A 22760-nucleotide genomic window follows, 5' to 3' on the forward strand; every position below is an offset into this window, starting at 1 on the left:
AGGCAGTCGTCCAGGTAAGGGTAAATCTGTATACTTCTCTGTCTGCAGAATGCTATGGCCAGGGCCAAGCATTTGGTGAATACTCTGGGAGCAGTAGATAAGCCACAGGGCAATGCAGAGAACTGAAAGTGTTGTGAGCCTGCTCTGAAGCACAGGAATTTCCTGCACGATTCCCTGATGGGGATGTGGAGTAAGGCATCTTTTAGGTCTAGGGTCACTAGCCAGGCATTTCTTTGCAAGCATAGGCAGCAGCTGCTGCAAAGTTAGCATTTTGAATCTGGGGACCACCAGAGAGGTGTTCAGAATGGATAGATCTAGGATGGGGCACCAAATGCCCTCTTTTCTGGGAACAAGGAATAATCTGGAATAAAAGCCTTTGCCTGTTTGTTCTGAGGGGGGCAGGTTCTACAGCCCCCTGTGATATGAGAGTCTGGACCTGTTTCAATGCCTCTGCCCACTGGTTTGGAGGTACATATGGGTACCCTTTTGGAACTGGGAGTTCGCTGAAAGAGAATTTTGTATCCCTGAGAAATGATCTTTAAGACCCATTGGTCCTTTGTTACAGAAAGCCAATTGTCTTTGAAGAGGGAGAGCCTTCCTCCTAGCTTTTGATGAGTGAAGGGAGGGTGGGGGTGGTGGTGGGGTCATTGTGAGTGTTTGCCATAAAAGGTTGGCTTAGAACTCCCTGTCTTAGAGACTGAAGTGGTCCACTGTTTGTTTCTCTGCTGGCCCTGGGATAGGGGCTTGGAGGCTTACCTTGGCCCTGTCTGCTTGGTGCAGGGAAGGCCCTGTGCTTAGAGGGAAAGTTCCTGCTGAATCTGGGACGTTGACACTTGAAAGAAATCTTTTACTGTTTGCATAGATTTTGTTTTGTCTTCCATCTTTTTAAGCACCTCTTCTGCTTTTTAAGCAGTTAAGGTATGCAGCTCCTCTTCAAAAACCGAATGAGACTCCTCAGAATCCTGCTCTGTCATAATTTTTGGAGAAAGGGTGCCTTTTGCCTTTTAGAAGAAGTGGCCTGACTACCCCGGTTAAGGGAGACTAGATCCTCCACCATTTTAAGCATTAGTGTTTAGGGTGGTGAAGCAGTAGCAAGATGCTGGCTAGAAGCAGATTTCCTAGGAGTGCCCTGGCTTCTAGGTCTAAGAGAATCCATCGGTCTGAGAGAAATGGTAGCCGGATGGGAAGACGTCAGTTTTTTTCTAGAATCGGTAGTGTGAAAGGCCTCCTTGGAAGTCAGTGGCTGCATCGTGGCTCCAGACTCAACAGAGGCAGAGACAACCAAATGCTCGGAAGACGAAGAATATTCCTGCGGCATACCAGACTCCAAAAGGGTCTCAGTAGAGGCATGTGTAGATATCAAATCGGGCATCAGGGGCTGCGAAAGCACCTCACTGAATTCCGGAGAACTGACGACCTGCTTAGCGGTAGCATCGTTGGAAGGCTTGGCCTTGTGTGGTCTGTCTCTATCCTTATCTCTATGTTTTTTCGAAATGTCCACAGATTGTTGGCTGACGGACGCCATATTGGAATGTGAAGATGTAACAGAAAAATAACTGTCTACAAAAATAGCTCTACGGCAAATGGTTCACGCAATAAAAAAGACACAGAACTGGCATCGGGGGACATTGTGGTCTGGGCCTAAACAAGTGACGCAGTAAGAATAGAAGTCTCAGTGTGGGATCTGCTTTCCACAGGCGAGACAATTGTTAACTTTTTCAGACTTCGGTTAGTGCAAGAAAAAAGGGTCTCCAACGGGGTACTTAGCTTTAGACATTTTCAGCTGAAATTCAGCTTCTGGTAGCGACCGACCGGCACTCGTGTGAACTGCTTCTAATATGGGCTCCACTGCAAGAAAGACTGATGTAATGACGTCGGCTGCCTTGCTTTATAGCACTAATGACCTGAAGTCAGCCTATAGGTGACGGCAGGCGACGCAAAAAAAAACAGGGGAGCCGAGGGCTACCACAGCAGGGATAACCCACAGGTGATGACTGCAACAGTAAAACACGAAGAACTTCATCACATACATATCTAGCAATTCTGCCCTGGAATAATGTTCATGTCTTCAACCTATCAAAAGACTTCACCAGCATGCCATCACAACTTCCCCTTACTACTATACAAGAGTGCCTCTAACCCCCACCAGTCACTGTACAGCTACTGTTCCCTAACCACAACAGCAATGATGGTGTTCCAGAGTCTTTCCAAAAGCTAAATGCCCCAACTGACAGCTAGTTCTCCTGTGACTTACTGCCAAATGTGTAAATGTATGACATTTCTGTGTGTCCGCTAACAGCACAGAGGTTTTGTTGTCTTGGGAGTATGAATCAGTAACTGGAAAAAAAATGATTTGATTCAGATCTCTCCCTGACTGTTTACTAACCATGCTAATGCTAATTAAAGTAGTATCTCCATGTGTGTGCAAGAAAATCAATGCAATGAAACTGCAGAGAGAAGCAACACATCTAACAAACTCTGTGCATTACAAACCTCTGGTCTGAAAAAAGTCATAGCACACATTCAGAAAACAGGAGCACTTTATATTTCAGAAGTCATTCAGATGTTCTTCCCTACTTAGTGAAAGGAATATTTTACATGTTAATTTGTTTATTTACATATGAATATACGTTAACTATTCTAACTTTATGGCAGAAATTACTAAACCTAAATGCAAGATGAAATTTGAGGCCAAAAATCAGTTTTAATGCAATTATCAAAGCAAGTGAGAGGCATGAACAGCTAAACACAGGGACAAAAAAGGCTCATTATCAACAGATTTTATAGCAATTTAAACAAGGTAGTTTAACAGCTTAGTATTAATATAGCAACAAACCTTATATTCTGATAGCCACTCCTCCACCACCCCTTCATCCAGAGCCAGCATCTTCCTCATCTGAGGCTTGTGTGTTAAACCTAAAATAATAAGAGAACATGACAACTGCTGTGATGATACTTAGCTGCAAATACAAAGACAGCAGATAGTGTTATTGTTCTGTACAAAATTCACTTGTTTTTGCATCCGTTTCTTACCTTTCATGCAATATAATTTCCTTTCCGATAGATATTACAAGAAAATGCTATAAAATACTTAATGCAATTCATAGAAACTGTAATAATCAGAATCACTAAACCATAATAATGAAACCAAAAGACAATAAGAAAAACGTTTTCAGAAAGAAAGAAACCACTGAATACTTGCTCAAGGCCAAAAATTTCCTACTGCAGTTGCAAACATACACCTTCCTTTGATGCAGTTTTGTGAGTCTTTTTAGCAGTCCTATAACACATCACTCTGTGGATTTTCATACATTTTACACAATGGCATATCTGCATAAACATACAGTCTCCAATTATCTACAGCATGTATGATGCTCTCATATTCCTTGTAAACCCCAAACAAAAGATACACACCAGTAGTCTATAAGTACACTGAGAGCTGTGAAACACTGTAACCAGAACACGGACTCACAAAAGCACATAAATAAAAACTCATCTGCTTTTGACAGCATGCAACACTGACAATGTTTTGGATTCTGCTTATTTAATAAAGCTACTGAAACATGAAATAAGCAATACAGGTTGGAGGAGACAATAAAAGAGATCAGTGAGGTACTCAGGATGTAAGTTAGCTGCATGACTCAGGGAAACTAGAAATAATAAATGTACAGTGTGTGTGCAAGAGAATGGGGGGAGCTTTACTGGAGAACATGAGAGCTTGAAATCAGGTGCTAATGTACTAACTTTAATGGTCACATTACAAAAGACATTGTGTAGAACTGCAGTGAGCAAGATGTCACAGAAAGGTTGCAGTGGAGCAAGAAAGGGAGAAAAAGGCAAAAGACAGGAGGACATGGGCAAGTGTCAAAGGAGTACAGTTCAAGCAGGATTGTACACAGTAAGGAGAAAGTATTGGAACATCCAGAAAAGGAAAACAGTATGGAAGAACAAGTCCAAATAACAGCAACAAGTGATGAAGAGGAAAGAGAGTCAGAAATGGCCAAACAAAAGCAAAGACCATAAAAAGGAAGGAAGTGGGCAGGAAGGAACAGTGAGGGCCAGATGGGAGTAGCACTGAATGGAAATGACAGAACAGTACAGAGATCTCATAAGATGAAAGATGGGATAGGAAAGGGATCAGAAGCAGCACGTGGAAGGATGAAGGGAGGATACCAGCATGACAACAAGAAGGGCTGAAAATGGTACAAGTGAAGGCAGAGTGCTGTAGTTAAGAGGGGTGGTGATAACAATCAAGAGCAAAGGATGATTGCAAACTTTGAGCTAACTTCCTATCTAACTTTGATTCTTTGGGATTGCCTAACATGCACCAATAAGTGCTGTCTTGGTCCATGGCCCAAAACTAAATGCTACGAAATCCAGCACTGTGTCCTTTGGCAAAACAGGTCACCCATGTGCCTATCACAGAGGTTACACCCTTTGGAAAGATGACTTGGTCATTAGAGACCTAGGCACTTTTGTTGACAACAAATTATCCTTTGATCACCATATATCAATTGTTGTTAGGAAATACTTTACCTAGCCAAACTGATCACCGGGATATTTCCTCCATATCTAAGGAAGTTTTCATTTCTCTATGATCCCTCATCAGGCCCATAAAAAGTATCATGGCCCCTTTGGTATGTACATGTTTAAACATATGACAGCTCGAGAGACTATGGCGTTTCCTTGTTAAAATCAAGGGCATACCTACACTGCCTTTAAGTGCTCTCTCTCTCATCTGTTTCCTACAGAATCTTGAGAGAAGACCTCTGTCTAGCCTACAGAACCCCGAAGGATTCAGTTCTTTACAACTTACTGCACATCTGCAAAACTAGTAACACCATACAATACCTGCTGAAGAAATCTTAACTTCCACCAAAACATAAATACGGCCTTCTGGCAACATAAAATATAAATTCCAGAGAATCCCACTTTTATGGAATAGACTTCCTTTAGATATAAAGCAAACCAGTTCTCTGACCCCTTTTAAGCATAACCCAGACAAATGGATAGGTAATCATACAAACACCTTGGCTAGCTCTCATTGAAAGGAGTCAAAACTAACTATAAATTAGTGTTGTTGATTGGTACCTACAATTTGGGTTATTGTGGCTCTAGATCAACAGCTTATTATTAATCTAATGAACCATACAGTGCAACCCTCTGCAACCCCTTCTGCTCTCTCAACTTCTGTTCATAAGGATCAGGAACAAAGACCCAAAATCAAGACAGATTTTAAATGTTACTCTTATGTATGTAGAAAGTTGAGAGAATGACAGGTTTTGTATTTAAGGTATTTTCAGAAGGATATAAAGTCTGAAACTCACATCTGTCATTATTTCATGACTACAATCTACAACAACTTGCCAAAAAAGCATAACTTTTACCAGGAGCATATCAAAACATGAGGCAATATCATGAGCTGCAATGTCCCCTTGCACAGTTTCGCACAACACACACACAACCAGATGCATCACCGTATGCCACTTCAAATATCTGCTGGTGATTGAATCAATATATGCAAAAAATAATGGCTCCAAAACACATCTCAAATTATCAGAACCAAACAGGGTGACCCACTGAAATCCCCCCACTCCTCTAAATGTCCTACCTCAAGAATCAAGGACAAAGACAAAATAATGGGAGAAAGGTTCAAAAACAAGGACAAACTTTAAATTATGCATTTAGAACATTTGTAAAATAACAGACTTGTATGCATGTTCTGTGTCTCGCTCTTTAGTTCAGTACTTTATGGTTTGCCAGACAAAGACATATATTTCACCAGGGAGGAAAAAGCAAATACAAAAGGTAAAGATTAACATACAGTACTGAGTCAGGCACTAATGAGGGAGCTTTAGCTGTCCTTGTTCCCCAGGAAAATCTGTCTTTGAACTGATGCATTATCTAAACTCCTCAATGCTCATGAATATTTATCTCTAGTATCTTTATAGGTGTATTCGCTTTAATACACAAAACATGAATATCACTATTTGGTTTAAATTTCTATATCTATATGTACATATATAAACCTTTAATCCTTAACTTTTAGTACTGTAAATAATGCATTAAAAGCGCAATCCTCAACATGAAAAATACTTAAAAAAATTAGACTGATAGCACACTACCTTCACAGGTATATAATCACTACCCCTTTGCCAGTATATAATCACTACTAAATCACATGTGGTCACTCCATTTCTTCCTTTTTAAGCAGGCTGGTGCATTTAAATAAAGACTTGTTCAGAATACCAGCAGCATGTGGCCGCTCCTGAAAGCCTTGCTGCATTGGTCAAACACTATCATTTGCATCAGTATTAGATTTACTCAGTATAATTGGTACCCTTGTAAGAGCCTTAGAGTAGCTGGATTTGGTGCGTTTTAGTGGCAGTATCTACAATATAGGCTGGGTAGAGGGGACATAGCTGGTAAATTTGTGCCAGTCTTTCTCAGGGTGTGTGTGTGTGTGTGTGTGTGTGTGTGTGTGTGTGTGTGTGTGTGTGTGTGTGTGTGTGTGTGTGTCCATGTCAGCTACTTGGACACAGAGCACTTTTTTCACAGAGAGGATGATGGAGGACTTGGCTTGGAACACTCAGCTCTACAGCTGTGGTCAGTGTACAGTCTTATTTGGGGCCCGGTGAGAGAGAAACCCAGCCCCATGACAAGAGTGTGCTCTCTATATGCTCTTAAGGAAATTGTGCTTGGTGAAGAGAGTTGTATCTGGAAATACTGTGTGTATCTATTTTTGTTCCAAGTGAATGTCCCTCACCGGTGTCAGTGTTGAGGATTGAGGCTCCATGAATACTGGCCCAGAGCAGGGACGTCACACCATTGATGAACAATGTCCAGGAAAACATCCCTGTGCAACATCTACTTGTCAGGATCTGTCCTGGATCTACTCAGTGTCTGCCACTACATTCTTTTCTGAAGGAATATATACTACCTGAAGAGTCACTTGAAGTTTAACAGCACAGTCCCATGCTATCAGGCTAGCCTGCAAAGGCAGTAAGATTTCAGATTTCATCCCCTCATTCCTTGTTTATGTACTAAATAGCAGTGTTCTTACCAGTAAAGACTCAGACATAGGTCCTGGAGACCAAAGGTAATGCAAGGGCGAAAAACTGAAATCAAAGCCTTCACTTCCATGACACTGATGTGTTCAGTCACCTCCTGAGGAGACCAAACCCACTGGACCCTGAAGCCACTGGAACAAACCCTCCAGGCTAGTTCTGTAGCATCTGTACATAGGTGCTGAGTGGGAGGGGGGTCAGAATTTGAAGGCCTGGATAGAGGGATATCGGTTTGATCTACCAAGGAAATTCCTTACTCAAGAGAGGAATCAAAAAATGCAGAGAATGGCAATTTTGAAGCCAAACTGCTTTTATACATCAGTGGCACTTCCTCATATGGATTCTGGCAAATGGAACCATAATGACAGCAGATGCCATGAATCTCAATCAAGGCTCTTAGAAACCATCTTGCCGAGGTCTCTTGCAAAGGAGGAAGGGGCTGAAAGAAGGTTGTCAAAGAAAGGACCTTGGGAGGAGGAAGAAAAGCTGTAACAGAGTTTGAATTCTGCAACCTATGAAAACTTGATCCTGAGAAGGCGTCAGAATTTACTTTTTTAGATGAAGAGTGAAGCCTGCACTGTGAAGCAGGTGCATTCTAAACTTGAAACCTAGCATAACAGCCTACTGTGAAGGAGCTTGAATGAGAAAGTTGTCCAGATGAGGAAAGATCTCAATACCAAGTCGTCTGCAAAAAGGCTATGACAAGACATCTGGTGAATATCCTTGGGGCTGTAGAAAACAAAATGACAAAACAGAAAACTAATAATGTGAGAAAGATCCAGAAACCTGTACAAATTTCCTGAAAAGAGGATGAATAGGAATATGGAGATAAACATCTTTCCAATCAAGAGAAACCAGAAAGGTTTGGGAATAGAGTCTGAAAAGTTAACATTTTGAAAGAGGAAACTTTCAGAAAAGTGTTCAGAAAGGAAAAATCCAAGACAGGCCTTCTTCCTGAGAACTAGAAATATCCTGGTATAGAAACCCTTATCACCCTTATTAACCTATGACATTGTTTTTATTTTTTATTTTTATTTTTATTCTTATTTTTATTGTATAAGTTTTTGTATATTTTTTATCTTGTTAAGTAGTAGTTAGTGGAGCCACTGAAAATAGACTTGTATCCAGTTGGACTAGCCCGGTTAACAAATGTAAAATAAATAAATAAATAAATTATCCCTCTCTCAAGGAGGGACCGGCTGGATAGTGCCCAGAGACAAAAGACCTTAATCAGAGGTGGAAAATGAGGCAACTGGCAAGGAGAAGACCAAGGAATACCAGAAAAGGGAGGAAGGGGATTTCATACCATTCTGTAGTCCCTTCTGAGTTACAGACAGAATCTACTTGCATGTTGTAATTCTCTGTCAAATGGAAAAAGATAAAGACAATTTTTGAAAGAGTGAGTGAGTGACAGAGGAGTCTGCCCATGGGGAATAGGAAAGTAGTCACATGCAAGCAGGCTTATCATGAAAGACGTATCCCCTGGAGTCGTGTCTTGGTTTCTCAAGAAAAATGCTTTTAGAGGACTGTTTAACCATTTGGGGCTGCCTTTGATGTTTATGCACAAAAGACCTACTTTAGAAGGCAGTTCCACTGGCACTTAGGACCAGGACAAAGGAAAATATGATTAGGGTCTTGCATAAACTTCCCCTTGTCCTGTAACACCTTAACGAAAACAAATTTTGAGTATTCAGAGGAAAATCTAATATCTTAGGTGTGACATCCTCTAGAAGGTTCTGAAGACTAAGCCAGGAATACCACTGACTGACATACCCAGACATAGCCACCCCGAGGAAACATCAACAGCATCGCAGCTGCACTTGATCCAATGTCTAGACACCTGGGAAACAGAAGTGAGAAAGGAAAGGGCTGAAGATTATTTTTTTTTATTTTGCCCATTTCAAAAGGACATCTTTTGCTCTTCTCTTTCAGCAGGTAGAGAGCAAGGCTTTTAATATTCGATTCAAGGAAGTGTTAACAGACAAAAGTCCATGTAGTAATGGTGATTATTGATTTTTCTGCACACACGCACGCACACACACACACACGCACGCACACGCACACACACGTACGTATGTATGTATGTATATGAATTGTAACAAAACTAGTTCTTCCAGAGTGCAACGGTGTATGCTCAGTATTATAATCACTGCTATAGTACAAGATGATGAAGTATGTTAAGTGACAAAAGAGCTCATTCTAACAAACTGGGATCAAGAAAACCTTTTAATGGCTGATCTCCTGGTGTTTACTTAGTATCAAATACATTTTTTGTTGGCTGTTTTTTTGGATTTCATACTTTTAACTCTTACCTCTCACACTGGATTGATTATGTTTGGGTTCATATCACGTTATCGAAAGCCGATAACGTTGAATGCCACAATGTCGAACCCTATGCATCGAACACTAAAAATAGCGAAGCTGCAGAACATCGAATTCTTTCCTAGGGAAATAATTTGGTTGTCCGTTTCTGTGGCTTTGCTACTTTTAGCACTGTGGTGGAAAGTTACGGGGGTTCAGCTAAGTGTGTGATTGTGTGGACGTTAGGTTTACGGCACGGGTTACGCGAGTTAGGGATAGGGTGCTGGTGAGGTGAGTGTGCGATAGTGACAGAGTTTAGGGTTGGGGCGGGTTAAGTCAGTTAGGGTTGGGGCGCGGGTAAGGTGAGTGTGCAATAGTGACGGACCTTAGGGTTAGGGTTGGGTTAAGGTAAGTGGATAGATAGTAGTGTTTGTATAGTTTAGTGTAGAGTTAGATGTATGAATTTAAGTGCAAGTGTGTGGATTTCTGTTTTTTTGGTGTGCCTGTGTTGTGTGAATGTGTTTCGGAATAGCAAATTTCTTCCCTGGGAAAAAATTTGCTGTTCTGAATGGTCGATATTGTGTGCTTTAGATTATTTAGGTTTGATTAAATGGTGTTCGGTGTTTTCAACTTTCGATGACGTGATATAAACGCTTATGTTTATGCTACTCTTGGCTTACCCTGTTTTGTTTTTCTTCTTTAAGAAGGAGATCATAACACCTCTTCTGAGCATCACACATCTGACAGTTTTTCCACTTAAAATGTCACATGATTTTAAGGACAGTATCCCCAAAGGAAAGTTCCTCCAGTGGAGAATCAGGAGAATGAATCTGGGAGGAATAACTAAAGACTCCTCCTGAGAATCGAAATCTTCATAATCAAAAGAAGGTGACTCCCTAGTCCTTTTAAGAGGGGTGGAAGAAAAAGGAATTTCTATGGGAGAAGAGGAGACTTCAAAGTCCTTAGCAACTGGAAAAAAACAGAACATCCACCCATATAAATCTTGGAGACCATGAGCCTTGAAGTACCTATATTAAGGAACCTGGGACTTCAGCCTTAACATGAATTTGCAGAATCCCCCAAGGCCATTCCAAAATCACTAGCCAAGGTTCCCCCTTCTCGTCCTAGATGGACACTGGCTCAGCCCCAATGGATATGAAAAAGAAATATGGACATGGGAAAGAAAAAAAATTAATATAATGCAATATTTATGCAAAGGAGAAAGCAAAATGTATCAATGCAAAATGAGCAGCACCAAAGATATTTGAAAAGAAATAGAGACAAAGACATCAGGATATGCAAAATTGTACAATACAAAAAATAAGAAAACAAAGAGGAAAAGTAGAAAAGAGGATTAGTAATGGAGAAATCAAAGAAAGAGTAGCTGAGGTTATGAATTACCTGCAAATTGAAGGATTTAGCGTAGACAATTTAACTCACATATCACAACAGGATAGAGCAATGGACACCCACATTAAGGAGAAACCAGTGGAGCAGGAAGCATGTAATCAGTTGATCTATGAAGATACTTTGGAGTTGTGTACACTTACCATAAATGTAGATTTTCGAGTGTATTCACTGTTGCAGTCATTACATTTGGGTTATCTGCCTGCAGGTAGCACTCAGCCAGCCTGAATACCAGAGTCTTGGATTCCTGCATTGGATGCTGTCTCTTCTTCCATGACACTAGGTCGTCAGGGTATAAAACATACAGCCAACGCCATTACATCAGTTTTTCTTACCCCAGATGTCCGGTGCCCCCATAATGGAAAGCAATTTTATGTTATGTTACACTTCCAACAAAAAGCAAATACACCAGAAAGCTCAAATACACCAAACAAGAAGGAAAGATAGAGCCAAGAGAAGTCAGGGGACTGGAGGAGGGTAACCAGGACTGCAACAGTGAATACACTCCAACATCTACATTTATGGTAAGTGTACACAACTGTACTATGTTCTTTGTGTTTCACTGCTGCAGTCATTACATTTGGGTAGATTCCCAAAGCTAAGGAAGGGAGGAGGAAGTTAGAGAGCATTAGGACCAGCTATTAAGCCCTGCAATATTGCAGTGGCAAAACCAGCTCTGGATTTAGAAATAATAGGCATGTGGTAAAGCTTGGTGAAGGTATGAACAGAGCTCCAGGTAGCAGCTTCTAGGATGTCCCTGGTAGGGACCCCTCTGAGAAAGGCTATAGAGGTAGATGCAGCCCTGGTGGAATGTGATCTTATCCCCTGTGGGGTAGGTTTTCCATGGTGCTTATAGCAGAAATGAATGCAATGTGCTATCCATTTAGAAATGGTTTGCTTTGAAATGGCCTTCCCCTCTGCCCCTACAGCAAAGCCAACTAGCAGCTGTTCATATTTTTTTCTGAGAAGCTTAGTCCTGTCCAAATAAAATCTAAGTTGTCCGTGCACGTTGTTTTGTGGCTTAGGGAAAAAAGTAGGCAAATGAATGGACTGATTTAGGGCCACAGTGCACACCACCTTGGGCATAAAGGAAGGATTGGCCCTGAGGGAAACCCTGTCTGCTTGGAAGATAATTAAGGGCTCCACTGCCATGAGGACCTGTAATTCAGACACTCTTCTTGCTGAAGTGATGGCTAGAAGAAATGCTGTTTTCCAAGAAAGGAATTTCAGCTCTGCAGTTGCAGCTGGTTCAAATGGAGGGAGAGTGAGCTTTTCCAATACAAAGTTAAGGTCCCAGGCTGGAGTAGGTCGTCGCCTGGGGGGGGGGTCCTTAAATTTTTAGCCCCTCTGAGGAATTGCTTTAACAGGGGGTGAGAGAAGAGGGGTGGTTCAGTATGATAATGTGCTGAAATTGCAGAGGCATGAATTTTAATAAACAAGAAGGATAGGCCCTTGTGGAGCATTTCTGTTAAGTACTGAAGAATATGAGGTAAACTGGGCACCGTAGTTCCCATACCCTGGGTCTGTCTCCAAGAACAGTATCTTTTCCACTTTTCAGTATAGGATTTTCTAGTACTAGGTCTCCTTGTTTCTAGAATGACCTCTAGCACCTGCTTACTGAGGGATGCTATTGGAGAGCTCAAGGAATTATCCAGGCTGCAATGTTCAGGGTTTGAAGCTGAGGGTGCAGAATCTGGCTTGCCTGCTGGGACAGCAGGGAAGGTGTCTGAGGTAGGTGCCATGGATCCAGCAGTATCATGCTGCGCAAGAGGGGGTACCAGTGCTGTCGAGGCCAGTCTGGTGCAATAAGAATTGTCCTTGGTTTGTCCTGTTTGATCTTTAGCAGAACCTTCGAGAGGAGAGGCAGAGGGGGAAAGGCATAACCGAGAGGCTTTTCCAGGTGAAGGACAGGGCATCCACTTTCCAAGCTTGGCTGTGGGGAGTCCTTGTGCAGAATTTGTCCAATTGGTAGTTCTGGGGGGAGGCAAACAGGTCTATCTCTAGAGTCCCCCATTTGTTCCTCAAGAGGTTGAATATTTTTGGTTCCATTTTCCATTCGTTTGGGTCCATGAGATTTCTGCTTAAGTCATCTGCCAGTGAATACAGCTTGCCTGGCAGGAATTGAGCTTGTTGGTGCACTTGGTAGCTCAAGGCTGTGTTCCATGGAGTCATCTATAGTCTGCAGAGAAGGTACGAGTGGGTTCCCCCCTGCTGGTTTATGTACCACATAACTGTAGTGTTGTTTGTCTTTACCAATAATTGCCCTGGAAGGATGTGGTCCTTGAAGGCTGTCAGGGAATTCTGTACAGCTAACATTTATTTTTGGCTGATATGCAGGTACATCTGCCTCAGGTTCCATTTGCCCTGAATGCACTGCCCTGCCAAGTGAGCCCCTCATGTATAGTCTGATGCATCTGTAGTCAGGGTTTGGGCGGCAGGGGGTAGATTGAAAGGGAGCCTTGTTGAGGTGGCAGGCCTCTGCCCACCAAAGGAACTCTGTCTTTATACAAGGAATTATAGGAACCACTGATTCCAGGTCCTGAAAATGTTGACACCATAGGCTTTTTAGATACCATTGTATTTCCCTCATATGCAGTCTTGCATATGGAATTAGAATGCAAGAGGCCATGAACCACAGGGCTTATAGAATTTTCATTGCAGATAGCTGGGTTTTTGTGGCCAGTAGTTTGAAGTAGGCTGTCAGATAAACTTGTTTCTCTGGTGTTAGTTAAGCCATTTGGAAAGTTGTGTTCAAGGTTGCTCCCAGGAATACAATCTGTTGGCAGGTTACTAGATGAGATTTCTTTTCGTTTATGGTGTACCCCAGTGAGGTTAGAAGTTTCTTTACAAATGCCGGATGTTTTAATAGCATGTCCTGGCTTTCTGCCTGAATCAGACAATCGTCCAGGTATGGGTATATTTGAATATTTCTCTGCCTGCAAAATGTAATGGCTGGAGCTAGACACTTTGTGAATACCCTTGGCGCAGCAGATAAGCCAAAGGGAAGTGCAGAGAACTGATAGTGCATGAAGCCTGCCCTGAAGTGTAGGTATTTCCTGCAAGATTCCCTTATTGGAATGTGCAAGTAAGCTTTCCTTAAATCTAAGGTTGCCAACCAGGCATCTTTGTCTAGCATAGGAAGCAGCTGTTGAAGTGTTATCATTTTGAATTTTGGGATTACCAAAAAGGTGTTTAGAATAGAGAGGTCCAGGATCGGACGCCAGGAGCAGTCTTTTCTGGGTACTAGGAAAAGTCCTGAAAGGGGACAAGGTTTTTACTCTTTTGCTGGGACAGGTTGAATAGCCCTGATAATTAGAAGAGAGAACCTGCTGTTGAGCCTCTGCCCACTGATTTGGGGGTAGGTCTGACCAACCGTTTGGGGTTGGTAAGGTGTGGAAGTGGAATCTGTATCCTTGGAAAACTATATTTAAAACCCATTTGTCCTGGGTAATGAATTCCCCGTTTTTTGCATGCAGGGCGAGCTTTCCTCCTAAGGGAGCAGGCAGTTGAGCAGGGCTTGGAAGGGTTAAAGGTTAAGTCATTGTGACATTTTTCCATAGGGGGGTGTCTTACTACTTCTAGCTTTGGAAGTGGGAGCCCCCCACTGCTTAGGCCTGTGTGTAGCCTGAGACTGTAACCTAGGCAGTCTGCTGTTCCTGGGTTTGGACTGAGAAGGCCTGGAAAGGACCAATTCTTAGAAGGCCAATGCCTACTAAATCTGGGAGGTTGTACTTGCAGGAAATCTTTAACAGTTTGCATAGATTTAGCTTTTTCCTCCATCTTTTTAAGGACGACTTCTGCTTTGTTGCCAAACAGGCGGTCTTGGTTTAAGGGAGCATCCAGTAATTTAGCTTTAACATGACCTGGCAAGTTTTGCTCCTTAAGCCAAGCATGCCTTCTAAGTACAGGTACAGTGACAGCAGCCCTGCAAGATGCTTCTAAAGAGTCAAAACCACATTGCAAAGTAAGTTTACCAACTTGTTCTGCAGAATGTATTAAATCCTGTAATTCTTTATGTTCAGCACAGTCAGGAATCAACATCATTTTCTGTTTAAGTAGTTCCATAATATGCTGCTGATACTTTAACATATGAAACTCGCAATTTAAGGCCCTAATGGCCAAAGTAGCAGAAGTGTATACCTTCTTACCCCCATCTGTCCAAGGCCCTGGAATCTCTATCAGAGGTGGTAGGGTTTTTGGCAGCAGTAGCCTTAATGCATTTTGGTCCTTGGGAAATGGTCTCTGGATCCGCAGTAGGATTCTTGAATAGGAACTTGAGAGAGTCAGGTACTCTGTAATACTGTCAGGTTTTCTGGGAGCTGGAGGTAAAGTGTCTGGCGCCAAGCTAGATTCCAAGAAGGCATCATCTACAATGTCCAGAACAGGAGGGACAGCCAAAGGCCTGTGTTGAGGGAGGAGTAACAATTCCCTAAACTTCTTTTTGGAGTCAGAGTAATCATGGCTTTCCCAGCGGAAATGCTCCCTAAGAGTGTGCAAGGTTTCACCAAAAGAAAAATGTTCTGGAGGGGAAGCAGAGGGAATAGAATCCTCTGCATCAGAATCCTCATAGGTAGATAAAGGCAAATCCTGGTCATCAGAAGAAACAGAAATTTCAGAATCCTGATCAGAATAATCAGAAGGAAAATCAGTTCTAGGTCTTTTAGAGGGGGAAGGCTTGCTTCCCCTAATTAAAGTAATAAGGTCTTCAGCCATTCTAAGCATTTGTTTTTTAGGCATATGGGCCTGACCATGCGTTTGGATGTCGGTTTTCTAGGCGTGGGTCAAGTTTTAGGCCTTGATGAAGAAGATGGTGTCAGTTTAAAATGCAAACCTGTCGGCCTAAATACACCCTCAGAAGCTGGTGCCTGCACAGAGGCTCCAGACCCATCCAAGGTAGAGATATCTGCAGGTTCCATAATCGAAGAAGCATCTCGCAGCATACCGGACTCCAAATGGGTCTCAGTAGAGGCTTGCGAATCTGAAGTAGTGGGTATCAGGGGCTGTGAAAGCGTCTCACTGAGTACAGGCGAACTGGCGACTAGCTTAACACAAGCGTCGTTGGCAGTTTTGGACCCATGTGGTCTGTCTCTGTCTTTATCCTTACGTTTTTTCGGAATATCGGTAGTCGGATGGCTTACCGAAGTCATTGCTGGATAGTTAAACCGAGTACCAAAATAATTTGCTGCGAAAACAGACCAACGACGAATAGTTCGGGGGTTGAATAAGGCACAAAACCGACAGCGAGGGACATCGTGGTCTGGGCCTAAGCAAGGAATGCAGTACGAATGAAAATCTTTATGAGGTATTTGCTTTCCACAGGTAAGACAATTGTTAACTTTTACTGACATCGGTTAAGAGCAAGAAAAAGGATCCCCAACGGGGGTACTTAGCTTTTTTCAAAGACTTCGGTTCTGAAACTCGAAAATGAAAATTTCAGGAGTTGGCCGACCAGCTTCTGCTTCGGGCACCACATGGCAAGAAAGACTGATGTAATGGCATCGGCTACATGTTTTATACCCCTGACGACATGGAAGAAGAGACAGCATCCGACGCAGGAATCCAAGACTCTGGTATTCAGGCCGGCTGAGGGCTACCTGCAGGCAGATAACCCAAATGTAATGACTGCAACAGTGAAACACGAAGAACATCAGGAAACTGTGGCAACTCTGAAACAGTCAATGCCATGGAGGACGCAGGGTGAAACTAAAGAGAACGTGGCACAAGAAGCAGCATTGAAACTTTCTACAGAATGGCTGCAGGAAATGGTGAACAAAGAATGTGCTTTCAGTTTAGAAGAAAATGATCTAAGAGAAGAGTTACTTGACTTAATACAGATGGATAGACATATTAAGATCAATGAAAGAAATAGAATGCAGAAGGTCAATAAAACCCAAAAAAGTTAAAAGTTTGATAAATGAACACAGTAATTAGGACTGTCCATAGAGATTCATGCAATATAACAGAAGTAAATAGGATACATTACTGTACAGCCAAATTAATAACAATTAAAAAAGTCCCAACACAAGAACACAGGGTAGTAAGGAAAAGGACAGGGAGAAATTGAATGCCATCATGGAATTCTCAAATACAGAAAACTATAAAACAAGGAGTGTCACTGTTAGAAGACTATAGAAGAGAGAACAGAACAAGAAAACGCAAAGATAATTAAAGCAATGCACAGTATTATAATGGATCAGGATTCATCATGCACCATCGCAAATAAAAAAAAAAATACCAGCACAGGCTGAAAAACTTCGAAGATACACAGATAAATATAAAGGAAAAGTACAAAATAAGCAATCTGATGACCCAAAAAGTTTTATAGAGAATTGGAAAAAGTACAGTTTTGTACCTACCATAAATGTAGATGTTCGAGTGCTAATACAGCTGCAGTCATAACAGATGGGTTATCCTGCCATCAGGCGGGTCCTTGGTCGGCCGAATTCCAAAGTCTAGGTCCGGCGTCGGTTGTCGTCACTTCTTCCCTGATGTCAGCGCGGCAGGGGTATAAAAGAACCAGCCGACGCCATCTTCTTCAGTTTTTCTTGCCCCAGATGTCAGGTGCCCCCAGAAGGAAGGCAAAACATAAACTTATGTAATAATGCAATAATGCAATATAGAATAATCAAAAAACAGTAGTTTGCAAGCAAATACACCATAAAAGAATACCCCAATCAGGTTGTATGAGAAGGTGTTTGTCATAAGGGCTGTCCCAAGAGGGGATGGAGGGAGGGAAACCTGGACTGCAGCTGTATTAGCACTTGAACATCTACATTTATGGTAGGTACAAAACTGTACTATGTCCATCGTGCATAAAGCTGCAGTCATAACAGATGGGTAGAATCCCAAAGCTAAAAAGGGGTGGCAGGCACTATGTGGAACTAGGAGGAGCAAGGATGCCCTGCAAGACTGCTGTGGCAAAGCCTGTTCTAGATTTAGAGTAAAGTGGAAGGTGATAGTGCTTGGAGAAAGTGTGCACAGAACTCCAAGTGGCTACTTCCAAAATGTCCTTGGTAGGAACCCCCCTGAGGAAAGCTGCAGAGGTAGCTGTGGCCCTTGTGGAGTGGGATCTGATGCTTGAAGGCACAGTTTTTCCATGAAATGAGTAACAAAAGCGTATGCAGTGGGCTATCCATTTTGAGATTGTCTGTTTGGAGATGGCCTTTCCTTGAGCACCTGTAGCATAGGACACAAAGAGTTGCTCGGATTTTCTGAATGGCTTTGTCCTGTCCAAATAATAACAAAGTTGCCTGTGAATGTCCAAGGAATGTAGTAGTCTTTCCCCTTTGTTTTGTGGGTTAGGGTAAAAGGTAGGTAAGTGGATAGTCTGATTCAAGGCTACACTGGATACTACCTTTGGCATAAAGGAAGGGTTGGTTCATAAGGAAACTCTGTCCTGATGGAAAATGATGAAAGGTTGCACAGCCATGAGGGCCTGTAGTTGCAAAACCCTGCGTGCTGAGGTGATAGCCAGAAGGAAGGCTGTTTTCCATGACAAATATTGCAGTTCTGTTGAAGCAGCTGGCTCAAATAGAGGCAGGGTCAGCTTTTCCAAAATGAAGTTGAGGTCCCAAGTAGGTACTGGTGGTTTCCTTGGGGGTTTTATATTCTTAGCCCCTCTGAGGAACTGTCTTAAGAGAGGATGAGAGAATAAAGGAGGATCTGTGTTGTATTGTGCAGAAATGGCTGAAGCATGGATCTTGATGGAGGAGAAGGAAAGGCCACTGTTTAACATCTCAGCTAGGTACTGTAATATTTGAGGTAAATTTATTACCCAAGGATTCTGGCCCGTTTTCTGATTCCAGGCACAAAACCGTTTCCATTTGGCGGAGTAGGCTTTTCTAGTAGAAGGACTTCTGGCCTCCAAGATGACATCCTGCACCTCCTTAGAGAGGAGGGTCTGTTGGGAAATCAAGGAATTCTCCATGCAGCTACATTTAGGGTTTTGTAGTTGTGCTGGGACAACAGAAGAGGGACTAGAGGTAGGATCCATGGTGGGGAATGTGTCAGGCTCTTCAGGAGTGGATACCAGTGTTGTCTTGGCCAGTCTGGAGCAATGAGAATCATGTTTGGCCTCTCTGCTCTGGCTTTTAATAGAACTTTGGGCAGCAGAGGAAGAGGTGGAAAGGCATAGACTGTCAATGTTGTCCAATTGAAAGAAAGTGCGTCCACTTTCCAGGCTTGTGGATTATAGGTCCTTGAGCAAAATTTTTTCAGTTGGTAATTTCTGTGGGTAGCAAAGAGATCTATGTCTGGCTGTCCCCATGCCTGAGTTATCTTTGCGAAAACTTGAGGATGCAACTTCCATTCGTGTGGATCTGTCGAATTTCTGCTTAGGCTGTCTGCCAGTGTGTTTTCCTTCCCTGACAGGAATTGTGCTTGAAGTTGGATTTGCAATTCCAGAGCCGTGTTCCAAAGGGACATGGCTAGTCTGCACAGGGGGCATGAATGAGTTCCTCCCTGTTTATGTACCACATCACTGTGGTGTTGTCTGTCCTTATCAATAGCTGGCCTGGATGCAGTAAGTCTTTGAAGGCCATAACAGCATTTTGCTCTGCTAGCATTTCCTTTTTATTGATGTGTAGGTGCTTCTCTTTTTGGGACCACTTTCCCTGAATGCACTCATCTGTCATGTGCGCCCCCCAGGCATAGTCCGAAGCGTCTGTTGTGATGATTTGATTTGCTTGAGGTATGCAGAAGGGGAGACCTATGTTTCTTTGGCATGCTTGAGCCCACCACAGAAATTCCTTTTGAAGACATGGAATGAGTGGTATAATTGTTTCCAAACTGTGGCTGTGTTGAGACCATAAGTTTTTTAGGTACCATTGAAGTTTCCTCATATGCAGCTTTGCACATGGGATCAGCAGGATGCAAGATGCCATGAATCCCAGAGCCTGCAGGACTTTCCTTGCAGTCAGCCTGGTGAAGGTTGTCATTTTGCTGAAGTATTGAGATAGTTGCCCTTGCTTCTCTGGCGTGAGGTAGGCCATCTGGGTGTTTGTATTCAAGCTGGCACCCAGGAAAATTATTGTTTGAGAGGGTATTAGTTTTGATTTCTTTTTGTTGACTGTGTATCCCAGAAAGTTCAACAGTTTTATTACAAACGCCAGGTGTTTCAGAAGTATGTGCTTGCTGTCCGCTTGGATCAGGCAGTCGTCCAGATATGGGTATATTTGTATCCCTTGAAGTCTGCAGAAGGCAATTACTGATGCCAGGTATTTCGTAAACACTCTGGGCGCAGTAGATAAGCCAAAGGGCAATGCAGAGAATTGATAGTGGGCTGAACCTGCAAGAAATCTGAGGTATCTTCTGCAATCTTGTCTGATAGGGACATGCAGGTATGCCTCCTTGAGGTCCAATGTTACCAGCCAAGACTCCTTGCCCAGCATGGGAAGAAGCTGCTGTAATATGAGCATCTTGAATTTTGGTGCGAGTAAATATGTGTTTAGGATGGATAGGTCTAAAATAGGTCTCCAATCTTCGTCCTTCCTTGGTACCAGGAATAGTCTGGAATAAAAACCTTGACCTTGTTCTTTTGCAGGTACCTCTTGAATAGCTTTCATGTCCATGAGAGTTGAAATTTGTTTTTGTGCCTCTGCCCTTTGATTTTGTGGCAGGTTTGGCATGCCTCTCATTTTTGGAAGGGTGTGAAAGTGGAATCTGTAGCCTCTGTCTATAATGTCCAGGATCCATTTGTCTTTTGTGACAATATGCCAATTTTTTGAAAATAATGTCAGTTTTCCGCCTAAAGGTGCTGCCATTAAAGCTTTGCTTGGCATGCAAAGGAGAAAGTCATTGTGTCTGCTTTCTGAAATGACTGTGATCTATCTTCTCCACCTCTTGGGGTAGGTGCTTGCCATTGTCTGGCTCTGAATGATCCTTGAGATTGCCCTCTACCCCTCGGGCGCCTGTATCTGCCTCTTTGAGGTCTGTCCATGGCTGGAAAGGACCAATTTTTTGAAGGCCAGTTTCTGCTGAAACGTGGAGGTTGTACCTGTAGGAAATCTTTCACTGTTTGCATTGATCTTGCCTTTTCCTCCATTTTCTTTAGTACCTCCTCAGCTTTAACACCAAACAATACATCTTTTTGAAGAGGTGCATCTAGTAATTTAGCTTTGACATGATCTGGTAAGGTTTGCTCTTTGAGCCAAGCATGTCTACGGATGACAGACCCTGTAACAGCAGCTCTACATGAGGCTTCTACAGCATCAAAACCACACTGCAAGGTATGTTTACCCACTTGCTCTGCACTATGTAACAAATCCTGCAACTCCTTTAAATCTGGTTGCTCAGGTTGTGTCATTTTGCTTTTCAACTGAGATAACAAAAACTGTTGATACTTTAACACCTGGAACTGACAGTTTAATGCCCTCATGGTTAAAGTGGCCGAGGTGTACACCTTTTCCCCCCACCTTTCTAAAGCTCTGGAGTCTCTCTCTGAAGGTAATGGGGTTTTAGCAGTAGAGGCCTTAATTCCCTTGGGACCCTGTGAAATAGTTTCTGGGTCAGCAGCATGGCTTTTGTATAGGAACAGGTGTGAATCAGGAACCCGGTAATACCGGTCAGGTTTAACAGGAGCTGGTGGCAAAGAATCTGGGTTGAGGCTGGCTTCTGTGTACACATCATCTAATATATCTAAGACAGGAGGGATAGCCAGAGGCCTGTGCTGGGGAAGCAAGAGAAAATCCCTGAGCCTTTTCTTGGTATCTGAGTAATCTTGGCTTTCCCAGTGAAAGTGTTCCCTCAAGGTATGTAGGGTTTCCCCAAAAGAATAGTCCTCAGGGGGGGAGACCGAGGGAATGGACTCCTCAGCATCAGAGTCTTCAAAAGGGGAATATGAATATTCCTGGTCCTCAGAATGTTCTGAGATAATAGAGGCTTGATCTGAAGAAGGGTAGTCTTCCTCCAATCTGGGCCTTTTGTCCAAGGGGTGTTGAGAACCCCTGATTAGAGTAATCAAATTCCTCAGCCATTTTGAGCATCTGTTTTTTAGGCATGGGGCCTTGAGAGGGGGTCTGTGGTCCTTGTTTTTTAGTTTTCATGGCTGCTTTAGATTTTGTGAAAGCCTTAATGGAAAAGGAGGAAGGCCTGAAGACACCTTGAGAAGTGGCAGGCCTGTCTAAACTCTGAGTTTCCCCGCCAAGAGTGGCATCGGTATCTGTAGTCGGAATGGGGGCCGAGGAGCCTGCGACCTCGGGCACAGAAGACACCGGTAATGAAGCGTCATCGGTACTCAGGGGCTGCGTAGGCGCCTCGCTGAGAACCGGAGCACCTGTAGTCGGCTTTAGCGTGGTGTCGGTAGAAGTCGTGGACCTCGTATGTCGGTCCTTATCTTTGCATCTTTTACTCAAAACTGGAGTCGGAGTATCCGACGACAATGTAATTACATTTTTCACCAAAATAGTGGTGGGCGACCTCCGCCCGACGCTTAATAGTGCATTTGTTGAATCTAGCACAAAAACTGCAGGCTGAGACGTCGTGGTCTGGGCCTAAGCAAGGAATACAGAAAGAATGGAAATCCTTATGCGGTATTTGCTTCCCACATGAAATGCAATTATTAACTTTGTCTGACATCGGTCTGAGGCAAGAAAAGTTTCCCCAACGGGGTACTTAGCTTTCAAGAAGACTTTGGCTGAAATATTTTCGTAAATCTCAGGAGCTGGCCGACCGGCACTTGCGAACTGCTTCTGCTTCGGGCACCGCGCGGCAAGAAAGACTGAAGAAGATGGCGTCGGCTGGTTCTTTTATACCCCTGCCGCACTGACGTCAGGGAAGAAGCGACGAAAACAGACGCCGGACCTAGACTTTGGAATTCGGCCGACCGAGGTCCCGCCTGATGGCAGGATAACCCATCTGTTATGACTGCAGCTGTATACACGATGAACATCAGGGTAAATGGAATTGAAAGACCACTAAAAAAAGAAGAAATAGATACATTTCGAAGAATTATTTATGAAGATCCTGTTGAACATAAAAATGCTACAT

General features: G+C 42.9%; 1 protein-coding gene across 2 annotated transcripts in view; it reads right to left on the minus strand.

Moving 5' to 3' along the window:
• The window catches only part of FAM126A (family with sequence similarity 126 member A), a 1303250-nt gene that overhangs the window by 726229 nt on the left and 554261 nt on the right, over window positions 1-22760 (minus strand). For both annotated transcript variants that reach the window (XM_044064612.1, XM_044064613.1), the window contains exon 3: window positions 2837-2916. In XM_044064612.1, the coding sequence (XP_043920547.1) occupies window positions 2837-2896 (60 nt within the window). In that variant the 5' untranslated portion in view covers window positions 2897-2916. The remainder of the gene's footprint in view (window positions 1-2836; window positions 2917-22760) is intronic.

The sequence above is a fragment of the Protopterus annectens genome, chromosome 3.part0 (assembly GCF_019279795.1).
Source record: "Protopterus annectens isolate FY-2018-M chromosome 3.part0, PAN1.0, whole genome shotgun sequence".
NCBI lineage: Eukaryota > Metazoa > Chordata > Ceratodontiformes > Protopteridae > Protopterus > Protopterus annectens.